The sequence below is a fragment of the Melanostigma gelatinosum genome (assembly GCF_949748355.1).
Source record: "Melanostigma gelatinosum genome assembly, chromosome: 12".
NCBI lineage: Eukaryota > Metazoa > Chordata > Actinopteri > Perciformes > Zoarcidae > Melanostigma > Melanostigma gelatinosum.
The window spans coordinates 11,802,414-11,818,585 of NC_136645.1; the positions used below are offsets into that span (position 1 = coordinate 11,802,414).

At 45.6% G+C, this 16,172-nt stretch overlaps 1 protein-coding gene across 3 annotated transcripts in view; it reads left to right on the forward strand.

Annotated features, from left to right (window-relative positions):
• The window catches only part of LOC306786238 (leucine zipper putative tumor suppressor 2 homolog), a 29,037-nt gene extending 13,044 nt beyond the window's left edge, over positions 1–15,993 (forward strand). The window contains exons 3-10 of one of the 3 annotated variants that reach the window (XM_079280945.1): positions 882–924; positions 8,732–9,385; positions 10,148–10,810; positions 10,949–11,071; positions 11,264–11,410; positions 11,725–12,240; positions 12,722–12,826; positions 12,963–15,993. In XM_079280945.1, coding sequence (XP_079137071.1) covers positions 8,765–9,385; positions 10,148–10,810; positions 10,949–11,071; positions 11,264–11,410; positions 11,725–12,240; positions 12,722–12,826; positions 12,963–13,145 — 2,358 coding nt within the window. In that variant the 5' untranslated portion in view covers positions 882–924; positions 8,732–8,764 and the 3' untranslated portion in view covers positions 13,146–15,993. Of the gene's footprint in view, positions 1–723; positions 925–8,731; positions 9,386–10,147; positions 10,811–10,948; positions 11,072–11,263; positions 11,411–11,724; positions 12,241–12,721; positions 12,827–12,962 lie in introns of those variants that run through there. The other 2 variants (XM_079280944.1, XM_079280946.1) reach the window with 2 other exon arrangements.
• The last annotated feature ends 179 nt before the right edge of the window (positions 15,994–16,172 follow it).

Genomic DNA, 16,172 nt, shown 5'->3' on the forward strand with positions numbered 1-16,172 from the left:
CATCTCTCAAAATACAAGCAAAACCTTTTGAATCCCTCTCCACTCATTCTGTTACCTACTCTGCACAATAGAGCGTGTGGAGTGTGCAGCCACAAGATGAGCAGAAACATGTTATGTAATTTACCCTATTTGAGTGAATTGACCCTCCCCCCCCCCCCCTCCCCCTCCTCCCTCTGTAGCGGCTGCAGCTCCTAATGTAGTCGATGTTGTTTGATAATTGCACTGCTGTATGTAGCCAAAGGACAGATGCTGAACATTTGGGTGAGAGGACGTGTTCCCCTGAATGCCCCTCTGGGTTATTCAGCTCGCACACACACACACACACACACACACACACACACACACACACACACACACACACACACACACACACACACACACACACACACACCAAACAGAAAGAGTGGATAAAATAAATAAAAAAGCTCAATCTGACGCAGCATTGTGTCATTGCAGAATGTGTGAAAGAGAAGGGGATGGATGAAGCTCAGGCTGAAAAGAGAAAGGAGTGGAGAGAGAGAGGCAGAGGAGTGTAGTGTGTGTGTTAAAAGAGGGGAACCAGAGGCAGGGGGGCTGGCGGACAAAAGTGAGAGAAGGGAGGAAGGAATGAAGAGGAGGGGGAGGGGGAGGCGGTGCTAAGGCAGACAGCAGGGAAGGAAAGCTGAGAAGAGGAACAGTGGAGTGAAGTGAGAAGAGAGAGGAGGAGGAGGGCTTCCATTTGAAAGTCCTTGTGTCAGGATATGAGGTCCTGGCACGCTGCAGGAAGCTGGAGTGTTCTAGAGAAGAGGTAGACGACGGGGGAGACGAAGGCGAGACGGGGAGAACCTGAGCCAGCAGAGACTGGAGTGATTTGTACTTTTTTGGGTTTTTTTTACCCCGAGGGACGGAGACAAGTGGCGGCAGCGATGCAGAGCTCTCACTGGGGTGAGTGTGGAGCGAGGAAGAGAGTGTGTGTGTGTGTGTGTGTGTGTGTGTGTCTGCATAATGAGTGTGTGTGCGTCCTAAATTCTCCAATTGCGGAAATATTGGGAGGTTTGTAATGGAAAGAGTTTGAGACAAAAGTTGCTTGGCAGGCCCATTAACGCGGCAACACTGATTTTAACAGGACTGGAAACTAGTTGTGGAATGTCAGTGAAGGCCAAAAAGTTGTTGTCTTCTAAAATCTGGATGAACTGAGATAAATAATGAGACAAATAATGATCCCTGGAAAACTTTGTTTCCTGTCATTTTGCCAGAGGTTGAAGGCAGCTGGATGATTCAGAGTCAGCTGACTGGCATTAGCTTGAAGTTAGTTTTCTAAAGTTGTTAGCTGCTCTAAATGACTGTGGAGACCTTTGGCCTGCACAAGCCAGGACAGACAGACCCGCCAGCTGAGCTGTTTTGTGTGAGCCCAGGTTTTCTAATCCCGACCCTGTAATCTGCTCATTATGGATTTGGGGGGGTATTGATTTAAAATGTCAGCCTTTCGAAAAGCTGTCCCACCCTCTGGACGGTTGGCCTGGAGGAGGAAGAAGAAAGAGGAGGAGGAAGGTGTTATTCAATCTGTCTGCACACACACACACACACACACACACACACACACTCACACACTCACACATTCAAGATAAGAAAGAGCATGAGGCAGCAGATAGATTTCTACCAGAGCAGACAATTAGGCTGCATCTCAGAAGTGTGACCAATACAAAACATGTTTTTATCCAGAAGACTCAAAGGGGAATCTTGGGCTTCTTTTGATGATGAAGCACTCCGGGAGACGCAGGCTGCAGTAGTTTCTCTTCTGTCTTCCCTCCGCGTGTAATTACAAGACTCCTCGTGTGCCCTGGGCCGCATATTGTAGTTTCTCATCAAGTTTTGTGATGTGCCCAAGAGTGATGTGTCAGCATGGTATGTTTACAGTCGGGGTGGATAGAGGGCCATCCGTTCACTCAACTCTTTGTAGTAGCTGTCTGTTCGACCGTGTCATGTTGAGGTTTCGTTTGAGAGAAGACTGTAATTACCCAGACTGGGTTTTGGCGTTTTGAAGGAGTGGCGTTCCGCTCTATAAACATGGCGGCTGTAAATGAGCAGGTGACGAGACGCAAACGTTGACGTAAAGTTCAGCTCAAGGGGAGGGAGAGTGGGGGGGGGGGGGGGGACACAGAGACCGAGAAGACGTGTTATTACCTCATCTGCTCTGAGCAAAACAAGTGAAGTAAATGTGTCTCACGTGTTGCAGGTCACATACGTAACGCTTTCCAGCTGTGTTGACTCATGCTTCCTGTGTGGTTGTATGTGTACAGCATGAAGTAGCTCCGAATAAAAAGTAGTGGGACCTCTTTCCCATCCCTTTCCACTTCTTTCCTTAGGGTCTGATAGCCAGGTCCAAGTTGGTAAAATACTCAGATTTGTTAAGCTGGACCAACAAACAACTCAAATCTCTCTCTTTCTCTCTCACTTAGATAGTCTTAAAGGAAACAAAAAACATTCGTTAAAGGATTCGAAACAGGATTCAGCCTCTATTTTGACTCCCTGTCCTCAGCTTCGTTGTTTTCCAGTAATCCCGTCGAGCTAAATGTTGTGCCAGGTATTTATGAAAAGCCTCCAGTTGAGAAGCGTGGTTGAAGACTGAGAGAGAGAGAGACAGAAACACAGGAAGACCGAGAGACAGCGAGAGATTAGACGTCGGCCTGGCCTCTGTTCAGTTTGCTGAATGAGTGTTTTCCACGCCAGTCTGACCCCCCCCCCCCCCCCCCCCCCCCCCCGCCCCTCCATCTTTCTCCAGTTTACAGCGAAACGGACAGTGCGTCTGAATACGTGTGCACATGTGCTTCTTTGCCTCGTCAGATATTTTCTCAGATGAGTGGAAGTGAATTATACATGGAAGCTGGCACAGTTTAAGTGAGGCGTTGCTGCTTATGTAATAGCTGCTGTGGAACTCATTTGCCTGGCTGTATTTAGTAGCACTGTGTGTGTGTGTGTGTCGGTAGCATTGTGTGTGTTGTATGCCGTGATTTCACTCTGAAGCTGTGACACCTTTGCTGAGCAGATATTGTGGCCTACACTGAAGCCTGGTAGTAAGTTAACTGCTCTCCTACAATCAAGGCTCCCGTCACTTCCCTCCTCCTCTTCCTCCCTCACATTCTGGGCCACATTGTCAGTCAAAATGTTGCTGCTTTCAGTGCGCCATAACAGGCCCCTTCTTCTCTGCTCTCTGCCCTCTGTTCAACTGAAACAATGGCCTTCCACTGTTCATACAGCCAAAGCAGCAGGTGGGTTAGGAAGGGAAGTTTAGGGAGGGAACACTTTACTCTTCTCTCTACATGTGGGACAATGAGAAATCAGAACAGACTGAGGGCCTGGATTTTCCAAAAATATACTTCAGTAAATGAGATGAGAGATCAGAGCTGCCCCTAATTCCTGTATTAAGTCCAAGTCACAGAGTGAAGGCTGAACCGGCCACTGATCCTGACAGACAGTTGTCCACTGGCCAGACTAATCTCTGTGTCTCTACCACCGGCATTCTTGGTATTTCCAGTGTCTGCGGGTCTGACCACTGACCGCCGCTGGATAACTGTCAGTGACTGGAAAACCTCCTGGAAAATCCAACATTTGGAGCGGACCAGGAATGTCCCCTTTTTTACTGATACCTCAATTTCCTCCTATGCCAGCTGACTGTAAACCAGCACTCTTCAGCTCTCAACTGCTGTGCAATGAAATGTGCATATAGTCTCAAAAAACTGTCAAGTACTGACATACAAAGTCTTGTCTGATTCATAATTTATTTACTTATTATTTGTTTGGTTCGTTCCTAACTTTACTCAAGAACAGTTTTGGTGTCACGGTCAACTATCAGAAACTCCAGGAAGTCACTGCTCCCGGCCAAGACACAGTTCCGGCTCATCAACCCTCATGAAATCACAAGTTGTAAATTTTATACAAACAAACATTTGCATGTTAATGAGTTCTCTTCAGAGGCGCTGGTAGGTGGATTTAGTTCCCTTTGGACCGAGCGGGCTGCCTGTCTCCCCTGTTTCCAGCCATTCTGCTAAGTTAAGCTAACAAGGTGCTGGCTTCATATTTACCGTACAGACATGGTCAGTGGTATCAATCTTCTCATCTAACTCCCGGCAAGAAAGCAAACAAGAGAATTCCTCTTGAACTTTGGCTTCTGGCTTATTTTGTTTGAAAAGAGCTATTTTGTTGAAAAAGAATGACATTCAGAGGACAGATCTACTTTTAATGTGTACAGTGATTAAGTGCAGCATGGTGAAGCTTGACGTGGGCACAAACACATATGCTTTGCAATGCCTTGACTAAATATTCATACAACCTCTATTCCTTTAGTCAGCTGGCTTTCTCTGTGAAGAGACCAACAGGACAACACAGCTCACCTTTTCACTCACTCTTTCTCTTTCTTCCTTACTTCCTTTTCCCTCTTTCCCTTATCCTGTCTCTCTATCTCATTTTTCACCCTGTGCATGAAAAATGTGGGCCTCCGCTGCCATAGCAACGCTCCCAAATAGAGAGAGAAGCTAAAGTCCGTAACAGCAACAAGTCGGTTGTAAAAGAAGAGAAGGGGAAAAAAACAGCTCTGTGGGAGGACCTGTTGCCAATTACTCCTGCACACTTTTTCACTTTTCAGAAACCTTATTTCTTTTCTTTTTTTTCCCTCATCACAGAAAACCCGAACTCACAACTTTTGTTAAGCTACAATGACCGTGTTACTTTGCCAAAAGAGGACAATGTCTCCCTGGTTTGAGTGAAAAGAGACTTGGCAGGGAGGGTCTGGGTTAATGAGGACTGAGTAGGTTTGCACGCATTCAGGAATCTCGTACACACACACACACACACACACAACCACTGCAAGATCCTAAAGCCAAGCCATGTGGGGGTAGGTGACAGTGAGCGACCACTCAGACAGACACTCATTGTTTTGGAATGGAGGCATATTATAACCTCAGGTCTTCTGGCAAAACATGAAAAGACTTCAACTCATTTTACAGTGGAGTCGACTGACTTCACTCCAATACCGTTCTCTCGCCTGTTTGAAGTTTTACTGTGGACTTTCAGTGAGTAGATGCGTGACAAATAAATGGGAGAGTAGATTAGGTGTTGAGTGATTGCCTCACTGAGGTATTGTGTGTCAGTGTGTTGCTGTCTTGTCTGTACATGTGGATTTTCTTTTGTTGGCAGATGTGGAGGATTATTGCGACTCACATAGCCTGTTGATTTCCTCTCTCTCTCTCTCTCTCTCTCTCAAGTGTCTTTTTTATCTCTCTTTGTCTGTTATTGTCGTTGTATCGTGTTCAGCAGAAGAGGAGATGGTTGGATATGAAATGATGTCTGTCTTCACATTGGATTCTCCTTTTAAGAGATCTTTAGGTGCTCAGACCTCAGTGTCTATGTGCCAAATAATGTCTGAACAGGATTATAGATGCCTGGTGCCTCTATGGAGCCGCTCTTTGGGCTACCTGGTATTGGAATTCCCTTAAACCCCCACCCAGCCCGCCTTTGTGTTCTTGCCGCTAAACCCACTTCTTATTCTTCTTTTTCTAACTCCGCCCTGAGCCCAGCAGAGTGTCCGGAAAAGCTCGGCGGTTGCATGTGATTGTGAGGGCCGATCTGCTGCTGCTGAATAATGGGCTTCCTCTCCTGGCTCATATTGGCGTTGTGAACAGACTTACCACACCGGGATTATTTCCCCATCACTGACCCCACTTCTGGATCCTGTTAGCGAGCAACCTCTGAACCCCTTTTCTTCAGTCAGTTTTGCTCTTACTGATCCTGGGCCAGTTGGTGTCATGTGGAGGATAAACTCTCACAACCACTTGGTGTATTTCCAGTTCCTGCCAGAAGCAGTGAGGATGCTTTAAAGCCATTCAACAATCGTTTGACAGTTTTAGAGTGGCAGGAAGTGGTGTAAAGTGGCCCTGGGTTGACCCCGTAATAGCTGGCTGCAACACTGTTGGAGTTTATTTTTGAACGACGAATCAAATGCCTCGCTGACAGAAACGCCTCATGAAAGACGATCAGAATGATTTCAGGCACTTGAGATGTTTTCTATTTTTAGTGACAATGTTTCCTCTCTGCTTGTCTTCTGCCGCTGACAGCAGAGGAGGATGTGTGTGATGAGGAAGGTGGAGGGATGGTAAAAGTATTTTCACTTTCTTCGAGGAATGTAGCCAAGAAGTGGAGGAGAGGAGGGCTTCAATAACTTTAAGAAACAACCAGTGAGCAACGTCAGAGAGGGGAAATTAGCTTTTGGGATTTATTGCCCGAGTAGCCAGAACAAAAACAGACCCTTGGAGGTCAAAGGGGTGGGAGGGCAGAGTTAGACCAGCTCCCCTCCACTCATCAGGGGGTCACAGGGTTAGCGCTGAGGGGGGTTCACGGTTGACGGTCACACAGGGTTGTTAATTATATTATCCCTGCCTGAGAGGTCCTTGTCAGGCTTGGGAGTGAAGAAGAGGTGGGCACGGCGAGATAAAAGGTAAAAGGAGGTTCTGAGGCCTGATTATTTTTGGCATGGGAAGAGCTCACATACCACACATGTCTTAATCTCCTTGACTCATGTGTGCTCATGAAGTCTGTCTCCTTTCTTTCACTCCTCCTCACTCCCTGTCGCATACTCACGGACATGCTCACGATTTAGTCAATATATAGCCAACCGGCAGGAGTTCAACCACCCTGCTGTGTGATCATTCACAAATAATTAAACAGGTTTTTTTCCCCCCCCTCAATTCCCATCTAGTGCTGGATAAGACACTCTTTGATCAGACAGCAGCATCATTTGAAGCATACTGAGGCCCCGGGGCGAACAGAATACAAGCTGTTGTTTCACAATGTTGTGCTGCACTTAAAGTTAGAGGAACTTTTAACTGGTAATGAAACAGACTCAATGTAATGCTGATGCATATGACCTACATGAGTAAACGAGACCATCAGCAAGATGATTGGCTGGTTTTTATATCGTTATTCGTAATGCTTGCTTGGAGGGAAAGGATGCAAGGGAGAACCAGGACTGCATGTAGTAGGCTGTCAGACAATGGTGCAGCAAAATTAAAGGTTCTGGATTCTGGTGCTCGGAAACAAATTAATTGTTTGGTTAAATTGCTTTCATGTCATCAGACTATTTGCTATTCATGACTTGCATGAATGATGTGGGCCCTGTTGATGCATCCGGGGGTTTTGTGTGTGTGGATGTTCATGTAAATGTATGCCGTTGTGTGTGTGTGTGTGTGTGCGAGAATGTCAGTCAGTATGATTGTATTCCTCCCGGTAGTGTTCAGAGATAGATGGCATGGATTATTCCACTAGGCCAGACAATTTGAGCTTGGCTCCACAGACTGAGGATATGTGTCCAGACAGGGACAATCAGGAAAATCACAGAGCAGATGGTGATGACCGAGACTCATTCTCTCTCTTTGTCCGTCATCCTCAGTCTCTACTAAATCCAATCCGCTTTTTCCTCTTCCTGTCTCGTTAATCACACATGTATTTAATAAGGGATGAGCCTTTGCTCGGGCGTCTGGGGATGTGATGTTTCAAATAAACAGCTGTTAAGTGGCTCCAGATAATGAGTTGTGTGAGTGGCAACGTGCCTAAAATCAACAAATAATTTGGCTTCATAGATGAAATTGTTTTTAAATGAAATGCAGCCATCATTCATTTTATTATTTACACCTGTGCTTTTCCTCCTGTCTTGAGTCAAAAAAAGACATTTGGGTGTAACTGACAGCGGTCACGAGGGCCTGTTCCACTCAAGTGGAAGAATACGATCCTGAAACACAGGGATGGAATCCAGCGGTCATCAAACTGCCCACTGTCACAAAATAAATGTCACTTCAGTACATCTTTAGTCGGTGTATCCTCCTCTGGAAATATGTGGAAAATACAACTCAAGAGTAAAACTCAATTCATAATCTTTACCGAATAAAACCAGCTGCTTCACAGCAATAGCTCAGAATTGTAACACTTCTTTTTCTTGTGTCTGCTTGCACATTTATTTCACTGCCCACTTGGAGAAATCTGTGAGAGTTGATCACCGAACTCTAACGGTTCAGTCTAGACATCGGTATCGCTGCACTCTGGTGAAATATTTTAAAGATGCTGCGCTTGTAGGTGTCAGTTTTCATCGTGTCTTCTATCGCTATGTGTTGCTGCGCAGCCTAAATTCAAACAGCTGGAGTTTCACTGGTTTTCACACAGTGCAGCTCTTTGCTGGGTCCTAGTTCCTGGCCTGTAAGTGCACAATAATACTACTACTAATAAAAGGCAGTGCGATAAAAGTACACCTTGGGGCTCTTATCTCAAAAGACTTCAGAGACTGGAATAGATAGAAGGCCCTTTCACGAGGATCTCAAAATACGAGCAGGGGCAAATGGGGGCAAAAGATCTGAGAGATATTGAGGTGTCAGACTATTTAGTGCCTTGTAAGTAATTACCTTGAAATTCATTGTAAAAAGTCCTGGAAACTAGTGTAAAGAGGCTAAAACCAGGGTGATGTATTTGAGCATGTTTACTCTGGTGAACATGATGTACATGGTGTATATTTTGCATTATGAATCACTCGCATAAGGCAGAATAAATTATTTAGGAGAACTTTATTTACATTTTAGTGGGCTAATGGGCCATAAACTTGGTTGTGACGTCACTGGCAGTTAGAAGAAAGTATTATGTGTCATACATATTGTTATGAATATTCATCTGTTGCATCTAGAGTCTGAATACCTTTTCTTATTTTCTCTCTCAGAGTGTGTGGTGTGTCTGACGCCGTCGGGGTGCCATGGCTTTGGTTCAGGCATTACCTGTGACCGTGACTGACCACCCGAATCCAGGTCTCGACGTGCAGCAGTGCCGGCCACTATCCTCCCATTCCCCCTCAGGCCCCTGCCCCGGCCCCTGTGGGCCCTGCAGCTCCGGGATCGCCATGGGTTCTGTCAGCAGCCTAATATCAGGCCGGACGTATCAGGAGAGACACTGCCGGGCCGCCAGCGAATTCGCCACCAAGTCACGACGCTCCACGCCGGCCACCAGCTGCTTCCGGCTCCATGATAACTCCCTCCGCAGCGGGAGCTCCCTGGAGCAGCTGCTGGTTATCAGCAACCAAACGCTTCCCCGGGCTCAGGTTCTTCCTCCGCCGCTGCCCACCAAGAAGCAGCCCCGGCCTGGTAACTCTGCTGGGACAGGCGGTGGCACGTCTGCTGGAGCAGTAGACGGTGGCACGAATGGAAACTTGGGGTTTGTGAGCGACGAGGTGGTGATTGGAGAGTGGAGCGATAACCTGGTAGTGGCAGCTGCAAGCCCCTGCAGTGACTCAGAGGACCAAAGGGACAACAGGACTCTGAATGGCAACATTGGAGGGCCTCCTCCCAAACTCATCCCAGTGTCCGGGCAGCTAGAGAAGGTAAGAGGAGCAGACTGGAGAGCTAGACCGATAGATCGGTCAGGCAGAGATACTCAGCTTATTGCAGATGTTTCAGTGTATATGTTGGCTGTTAATAAGTAACAAGAACCTGCAGCACATAAAACAAAGCAAAACTAGGTTTGAGGTCATTTAAAAACGTAATCCCTACCAGCTCCATAAGTGCTGTTTGTGCTTCTTTAATTACAGCTCAAGACATTAAATATCATAGCGAGGACTTGTTCTCTGCTTTCCCTAGAATACTGTGAGCATTTCTACAGCAGATTACCTCAGCTGTTTAATTTCCTATTTATTTCCATCGATCCAGAGAGAAGCTTAATAACTGGCCTTACGGCTCTGGTGGATCATTTGACCGCTGCTCACCTTTCAGACACATCATGATCAAAGTCAGAGCTTGCTTACATTCACATTATATTTAGTGAACCCTGAGGAAGATTGCTAAGAAAAATGCTTCCAGAACATACGAGGAGCTTTGTCTCGCCTCTTCCTCCAATCTTCTCCCTCTTTGTTTCTCTGCCCTTTAATCCCCTCCCTCTCTTGCCTGTCTGTCTATATCTTAGATGATAGGAAAATCATCATGAATATCAATTAAACCAAATGAAACAAATCAGAGCCTGGAGGGGTGACCTGCCAGCATATCACTCACCTCTCTCTAATGAGTTTTATTCAGCCGTCACTAATTAGCGCTGCTGAGCTTTTATCAACCACTAATGCTGTTTATTTTTTATAATTATGTACTTTCAGAACATGGAAAAAGTGCTGATCCGTCCCACAGCGTTCAAACCGGTCGTTCCCAAGAATCGTCACTCTGTGCAGTACTTGTCACCACGGCCAGGGGGCAGCAGTCTGTCAGAGAGCCAGGCCAGCCTCAACCTCCTGCTGCCCCTCGGAGGGTCCAACGGCACCAGCGCCGCAAACGGCATCGCAGGGAGCACCAGTTCCAGCTCTGAAGGGAAGCGCAACTCCTACAGCGGAGGTCGTAATGCTCGGGGCAGCCAGTCCTACTCCATGTCAGATTCAGGGAGGAACTCCCTCTCCAGCCTCCCTACTCACAGCAGCACAGGCTACAGTCTGGCCCCCAGTGAGGGCTCCAGCTCCGGGTCTGGCTCCGGGGTCCAGCTGGAGCCCGTGCAAGGCTTGGGCCGAAACACTTCAGGTGTAAGCGGGAGCCACGGCCACACTAACTCAGACAGTGGACGTTCCTCATCCAGCAAGAGCACAGGCTCGGGGTCGCTAAGCGGGCGCGGGCAGCCGCTGTCGGACAGCGGGTCCTGTGGACACTCGCCGCCACTCGTGGAGGGCTACGAGGCGGTGGTGCGGGAGCTGGAGGAGAAACTGAGGGAACGAGACCTGGAGCTCCAGCAGCTCCGGGAAAATCTGGATGAGAATGAAGCTGCCATCTGCCAGGTGAGACATAAAGACACCCGCCACGCCAAACTGACCCAACCTATGACCTTTAAAACACCACATCAATAACGTGATATAATGTGAGTACAGATAAAACATTGACCTCTGACCTCTCTCTCGGGTCTTCTGCTCTGAAAGGTGTATGAGGAGAAGCAGCGTCGCTGTGAAAGAGAGATGGAGGAGCTGAGACAGAGCTGTGCATCAAAGATGAAGCAGGCTTCTCAGAAGGCCCAGAGGGCACAACAGGTGCTACAGTTACAGGTATGCAAAGTTTAAACCCTTTCAAAACATTTACACAGAGAGAAAGAGGTTCAACTTATTTTGCTGGTCTTGTGCTTTTAGTTGTGAGTCTAGAGATTCCTTCTTTGAGGGTGCATGTATTATTCTACATCAACATATCTGTTTCAGTATTTAAGGCAGTTGTAAAATGTGGATCTCTCTGTGTGTCGTCAGGTATTTCAACTACAGCAGGAGAAAAAGAAGCTGCAGGAGGACTTCTCCTCGCTGCTACAGGACAGAGAGACGCTGGAAAGGAGGTGTGCCACCATCCAGAGGGAGCAGATCCAGCTGGGGCCACGTCTGGAAGAGACAAAGTGGGAGGTGAGTGAGAGTCAGACACTGGAGAGGTGTTGGGTGAGGGTGATTAAAGAGATTAAAGGTCACTCTTTGAGTCTGGCAGGGGATCTTTGCTTTGATTTACTGATCAAAGCATAAAATGCCTTCAAGAGAAAGGTGTCAGAGTTGACACCTAGTTGGCTTAAATTAACCTCATAAGCTTGAAAGAACCTTAGGTTTACCTTGAAGGAGCAAGCAAATCTAAAATGTCAGTTTGTAATCTGTCATAAGAGACCATTAGTTCTGTATTTTCAGCACTTCCATCTCTTTCTCTAACTTTCTTGCTCGTGACCCTTCAGGTGTGTCAGAAGTCGGGAGAAATCTCCCTCCTGAAGCAGCAGCTGAAGGAAATCCAGTCCGAGCTCAGCCAGAAGGCCGGAGACATCGTGGTGCTGAAGGCCCAGCTGAGAGAAGCCCGTTCCGAGCTACAAGCCAGCCAGGCTCGATCCCACGAGGCCGGGCTGGCCGTGCGGACACGATCTCTGGAGCTAGAAGTCTGCGAGAACGAACTCCAGAGGCGCAAGAGCGAAGCTGAGCTGCTCCGGGAGAAACTGGGCCGCTTGGAAGAAGAGTCAGCCCGCCTCCGTGACGCTCTGTCCAACTACAGCGGACACTCTCTACCTGGGAATCTAAGCATGAAGGGGCAATGCATGAGCCTCTCCCTCCAACAGGGTAGAGGGATGGCAGGGAGGGGCGGTCCCAGTCCGTCTTTGTACCGAGACGCAGAGGAGACTCACCTTGTCTGGGGAGGGGAGAGTGATGAAGCCAAGGCTCAGAGGCAGAATGCAGAGACAGTGTTGGGATTCCGACAACAGGTACGAGGTTTTTATTAAATAATGAAAATGTCAGAGGAAAATATTGTACTTTTTACTCTACTACATTTATTTCATGCTTATAATTATTGCTTTGCGAGACTAAAAGAATACGAACAGCCTCATTAGATAAGATCCAATGTTATATATTCAACTACTACACTAAACAGCAGTTAGAAGTTACTATTAATGGCGTCAAAATGCTGCTTTCATGTTAATGCATCAGTGTAAATAATTGAATATTGTAATGTATGATGAGAATGCCAGTTTTTCTGCGTAATGAGTACCTTTCATATTTAAAATACAAAAGTACATGTTGCTGGTAGTACTTCTGTACTTTTACTTAATACAAGATAAATATAAGATTTACCTGCAATGGAGTATTTTTACACTGTCGTATTACTTTCACTCAAGTAAAGGAACTCAATACTTCTTCCACCACTGACACGGTGCCGTTTCCAACATTTCTCTCTCGTTCTCTCAGGTGGACAGGCTGAAGGCTGAACTCATGTACGAGAGGAGGACTAGTGAGGAGCAACTGTTACGGTTTGAGGATGAGAGGAGGGTGTGGCAGGAGGAGAAGGAAAAGGTAAAAAATGATCACTTATTTCTTAGTGATTGACTTTCGATCTCTTGTCATTTTCATTCAATGTCATACAGGACGAAATAGCTTACGCTGATCCTCCCTACTGATTCACTTACTTCCCGTACATCCCTCCACACAGGTAATCCGCTACCAGAAACAGCTGCAGCAGAACTACATCCAGATGTACCGCAGAAACCGGGATCTTGAGCGAGTGATGAGGGAGCTGAGTCTGGAGCTGGAGAACAGGGACATGGAGGACTATGAGGTTCACAGCGGCAGCAACGACATCCACTTTGAGGAAATCACCGCCACTGAGATCTAAACACACACACACACACACACACACACACACACACACATGCTCTTATAGTAATATGTGCACAGAAACATAGGAACACGACACACAAAAGAGTCCGGGGATGTCAACCAAACATTGAAGTCCAGGCCAAATTCTGCACTATCTTCAACATGGCTTTACCTGGACCACTGAGCAAGCATTCACAACTCGTCACTGTCAAAAGGGAAATCTCCCAAAGGTGCATTCTTACTTCAGTACTCCAATAACTCCTTATGAAGTGTCCCTTCTGACACTTTGAACAGCTTTTACTCCACGACAAAGCCAGCACAAAGACTTATTTTCTTCTGTGGGAGCAAAAGCAGTGAAGAAAGTATTTCTTCCTCAGACTACGTTCAAATCAGGGTATCAAGAATAGTCGGGAACTTGAAGCAAAAAAATGTTACGTACAGGCACGGCAGTGTGGTCAAAGCGGTGCAGTCACCCCTTTCGCGATAGCACACAAGGTTAAACACCCGGCCACCAGCATGTAATGATGCGTCATGACAGCAGTCCCATCAAACACCACCGCTGCTGGCTGTTAATGATGATCTCATCAACCGTCCAAACAACAGCAGCAACTGCACTAGTCCTCCAAGCAACTGCCGAAGGGAAACTAACACCAAACGACTGCTCTTTGTATTTCGTGGTGTTCAGAGGATCAGCAGTTCATTTTAAAAATGATAAAAGGATAAGAATATTGTCGTTCCTGTGCTCGATTTCCTCAGCAGTGTGTATTTAAAAAAGAATGTATTGTGACTGTTATCACTCCAGAGAAATGCAGTATAAATGGCCATCACAGCCAATTAAAGAATCTGCTCACCCAGGGAAACATGGCACCGTTTTGCACAGGTTTTCTGTGCAATTTTGTTCGGGATACAACTCGTTCTTGTGGAGCAAATCATCAAACTGCAACAAACCGGTTTTGACATTCACATGTGGACATCCTAATCTGTCATTTCCCAAAACCAGGAGGACACAGAAACCAAATGTTTAAAAGACGCTGCTTGTGATTTCTAGACCACCAACATTCTTGCTGTTGCACCCGACCACATGTGTCAACTCAGACAACACAGCAAGCTCTGACATAAACATGTGCATTTTACAATTATGTAGCACGATAGGAAGCAGACCGTAGCATGGAAGATATCACCAGAGTGCTGTTGATTCTCCTCTCTCTCTCTCTCTCTCTCTCTCTCTCTCTCTCTCTCTCTCTCTATTTCTGCCTTTGTCTCTATGTCTGCTCTCTCTTTCCATCTCTATCTCTGCTTTTTACGCAACTATTTTTATAACAGTCAGCAGTCGGTATCAGGAAGCTAAAAACGGAGCATATATTCTTTCAGTTCGGTCGTGACGTCACTGAGAGATCTAAGGCATGCTTATTCAGAGTTTCCTTTTATTCTCCCTCATTCCCATTTCTGCTCTTTGTTTAGCTTTTGCCAGCCAAAAGCCAAAGAACACTTCTTCGTTTCCCCTAGACTATAATCTCCACTGACTGCTATACAGGTAGCAAGACTGGCATGCCTGCATGTCTCTGTTATATCAGATTTTAGAAGATGGTGGTTCAGATAGCGGTGAGGTGAGAATTTGCCGATGCAGTCGCTCCAGAGTGTCCTCAAGGCAAGTTGGCTGTTAAAGCCCTGAATATAAACCGGTGGGGAGCATGTCAACATTTAAAGCTGTTCATTCACGGTATATGCAGGGCTGTGTATAACACTGAGCATGATGGGTCTATATCGGCTGAGAACCTTTATTTTACAAAGAGTCTATATCAAGGAATAACAGTTAAATGGAAATCTATATAATGGAGGAGATGTTGTATATTTTTCTACCGGTATATATAGCACCTGAAGATATTTTGTTGTAGTACTGATATAAGTGTGGGTTTAATATACAACGTATAAAAAACTTCTATATGTACATAAATACATAAATCACATACCAATATTTCAAATGATGGATCAGTTATAAATGGAGGCGGCAGCATGTAATACGTTTAGATTATGTAATCTGTGTGACACAAACTCTCTAATGACCTGATAAACACAGTTGGGAGTTTTTTTAATTTTAGGCTCAGTTTTGACCTGTTGTCTCTCCAGTTTGATTGATCTTTCATTTGATTATCAGCATCATAACATCGCACCGATTCATGTCTTCATCTTTGGGTTTCGTGCTCGTCGTTAGTTCATAAGAGCATGAGACGGGTCATTTTTGACTGACTTCTTCGTTAAGTTGAGGTCAGAGCAGATGCAAACCAAGAAAGTATTATGTTTCTTATACTTGAAAACTCAATCGGACCCCTTTCAGAAAATGTGATCGGCATATTTGATCAGTCTATATTTCTATGGGAAGTGACTTTGATTGGAGCAAGTTGTGTTTGTCCCACCATATTTAATTTGTTAACAAGACCTAGACTGTTACTCGCTCACCGCAGATGAGATTCAGATTAACACAGGTGATGCAAACCAAACTGAAATGTACTGTGTGCGTCTCTGACTTCTGCTTTTTCCTCACATCTCAGTTCTCTTCATCGTTGCGAAACTGTTTTTTTTTTGTGTAAATATGTAAAACACTAAATAGTACGACAGAGTGACATTGTATTTTATTTAGACAAAATATCTATTTCAAATGTAGCCACTGTGACTAGACCAAAGCAACGTAACACATTTTCTTTTTTTGTGGCATTTTTCTCATCCTTTTGTGTGCATTTTTTTTTAAATGTTTACTTACATTGTGTCTTCAGTAATTCATAAAGTATGTAGTTGTCCATGTGTATTTTTATGTGTACATTTCTTGTACAAATGACTGTTTTTAATTAAAGAACAAGTTGTCACACCTTACAGTTACAGTTTTTTTTACCTGAAACACGTCAACTGTGAGCAAAGTCTACTGAATGAATGTTTATTGCAGTCAATTGAAATACCTGAAGCACTTTGTAATAACTCAAAGCTCAATTTCATCTTTATTCGTCTGAATTGAAACATTTGAAACCTTGAGCTTACCGACTTTTTCATT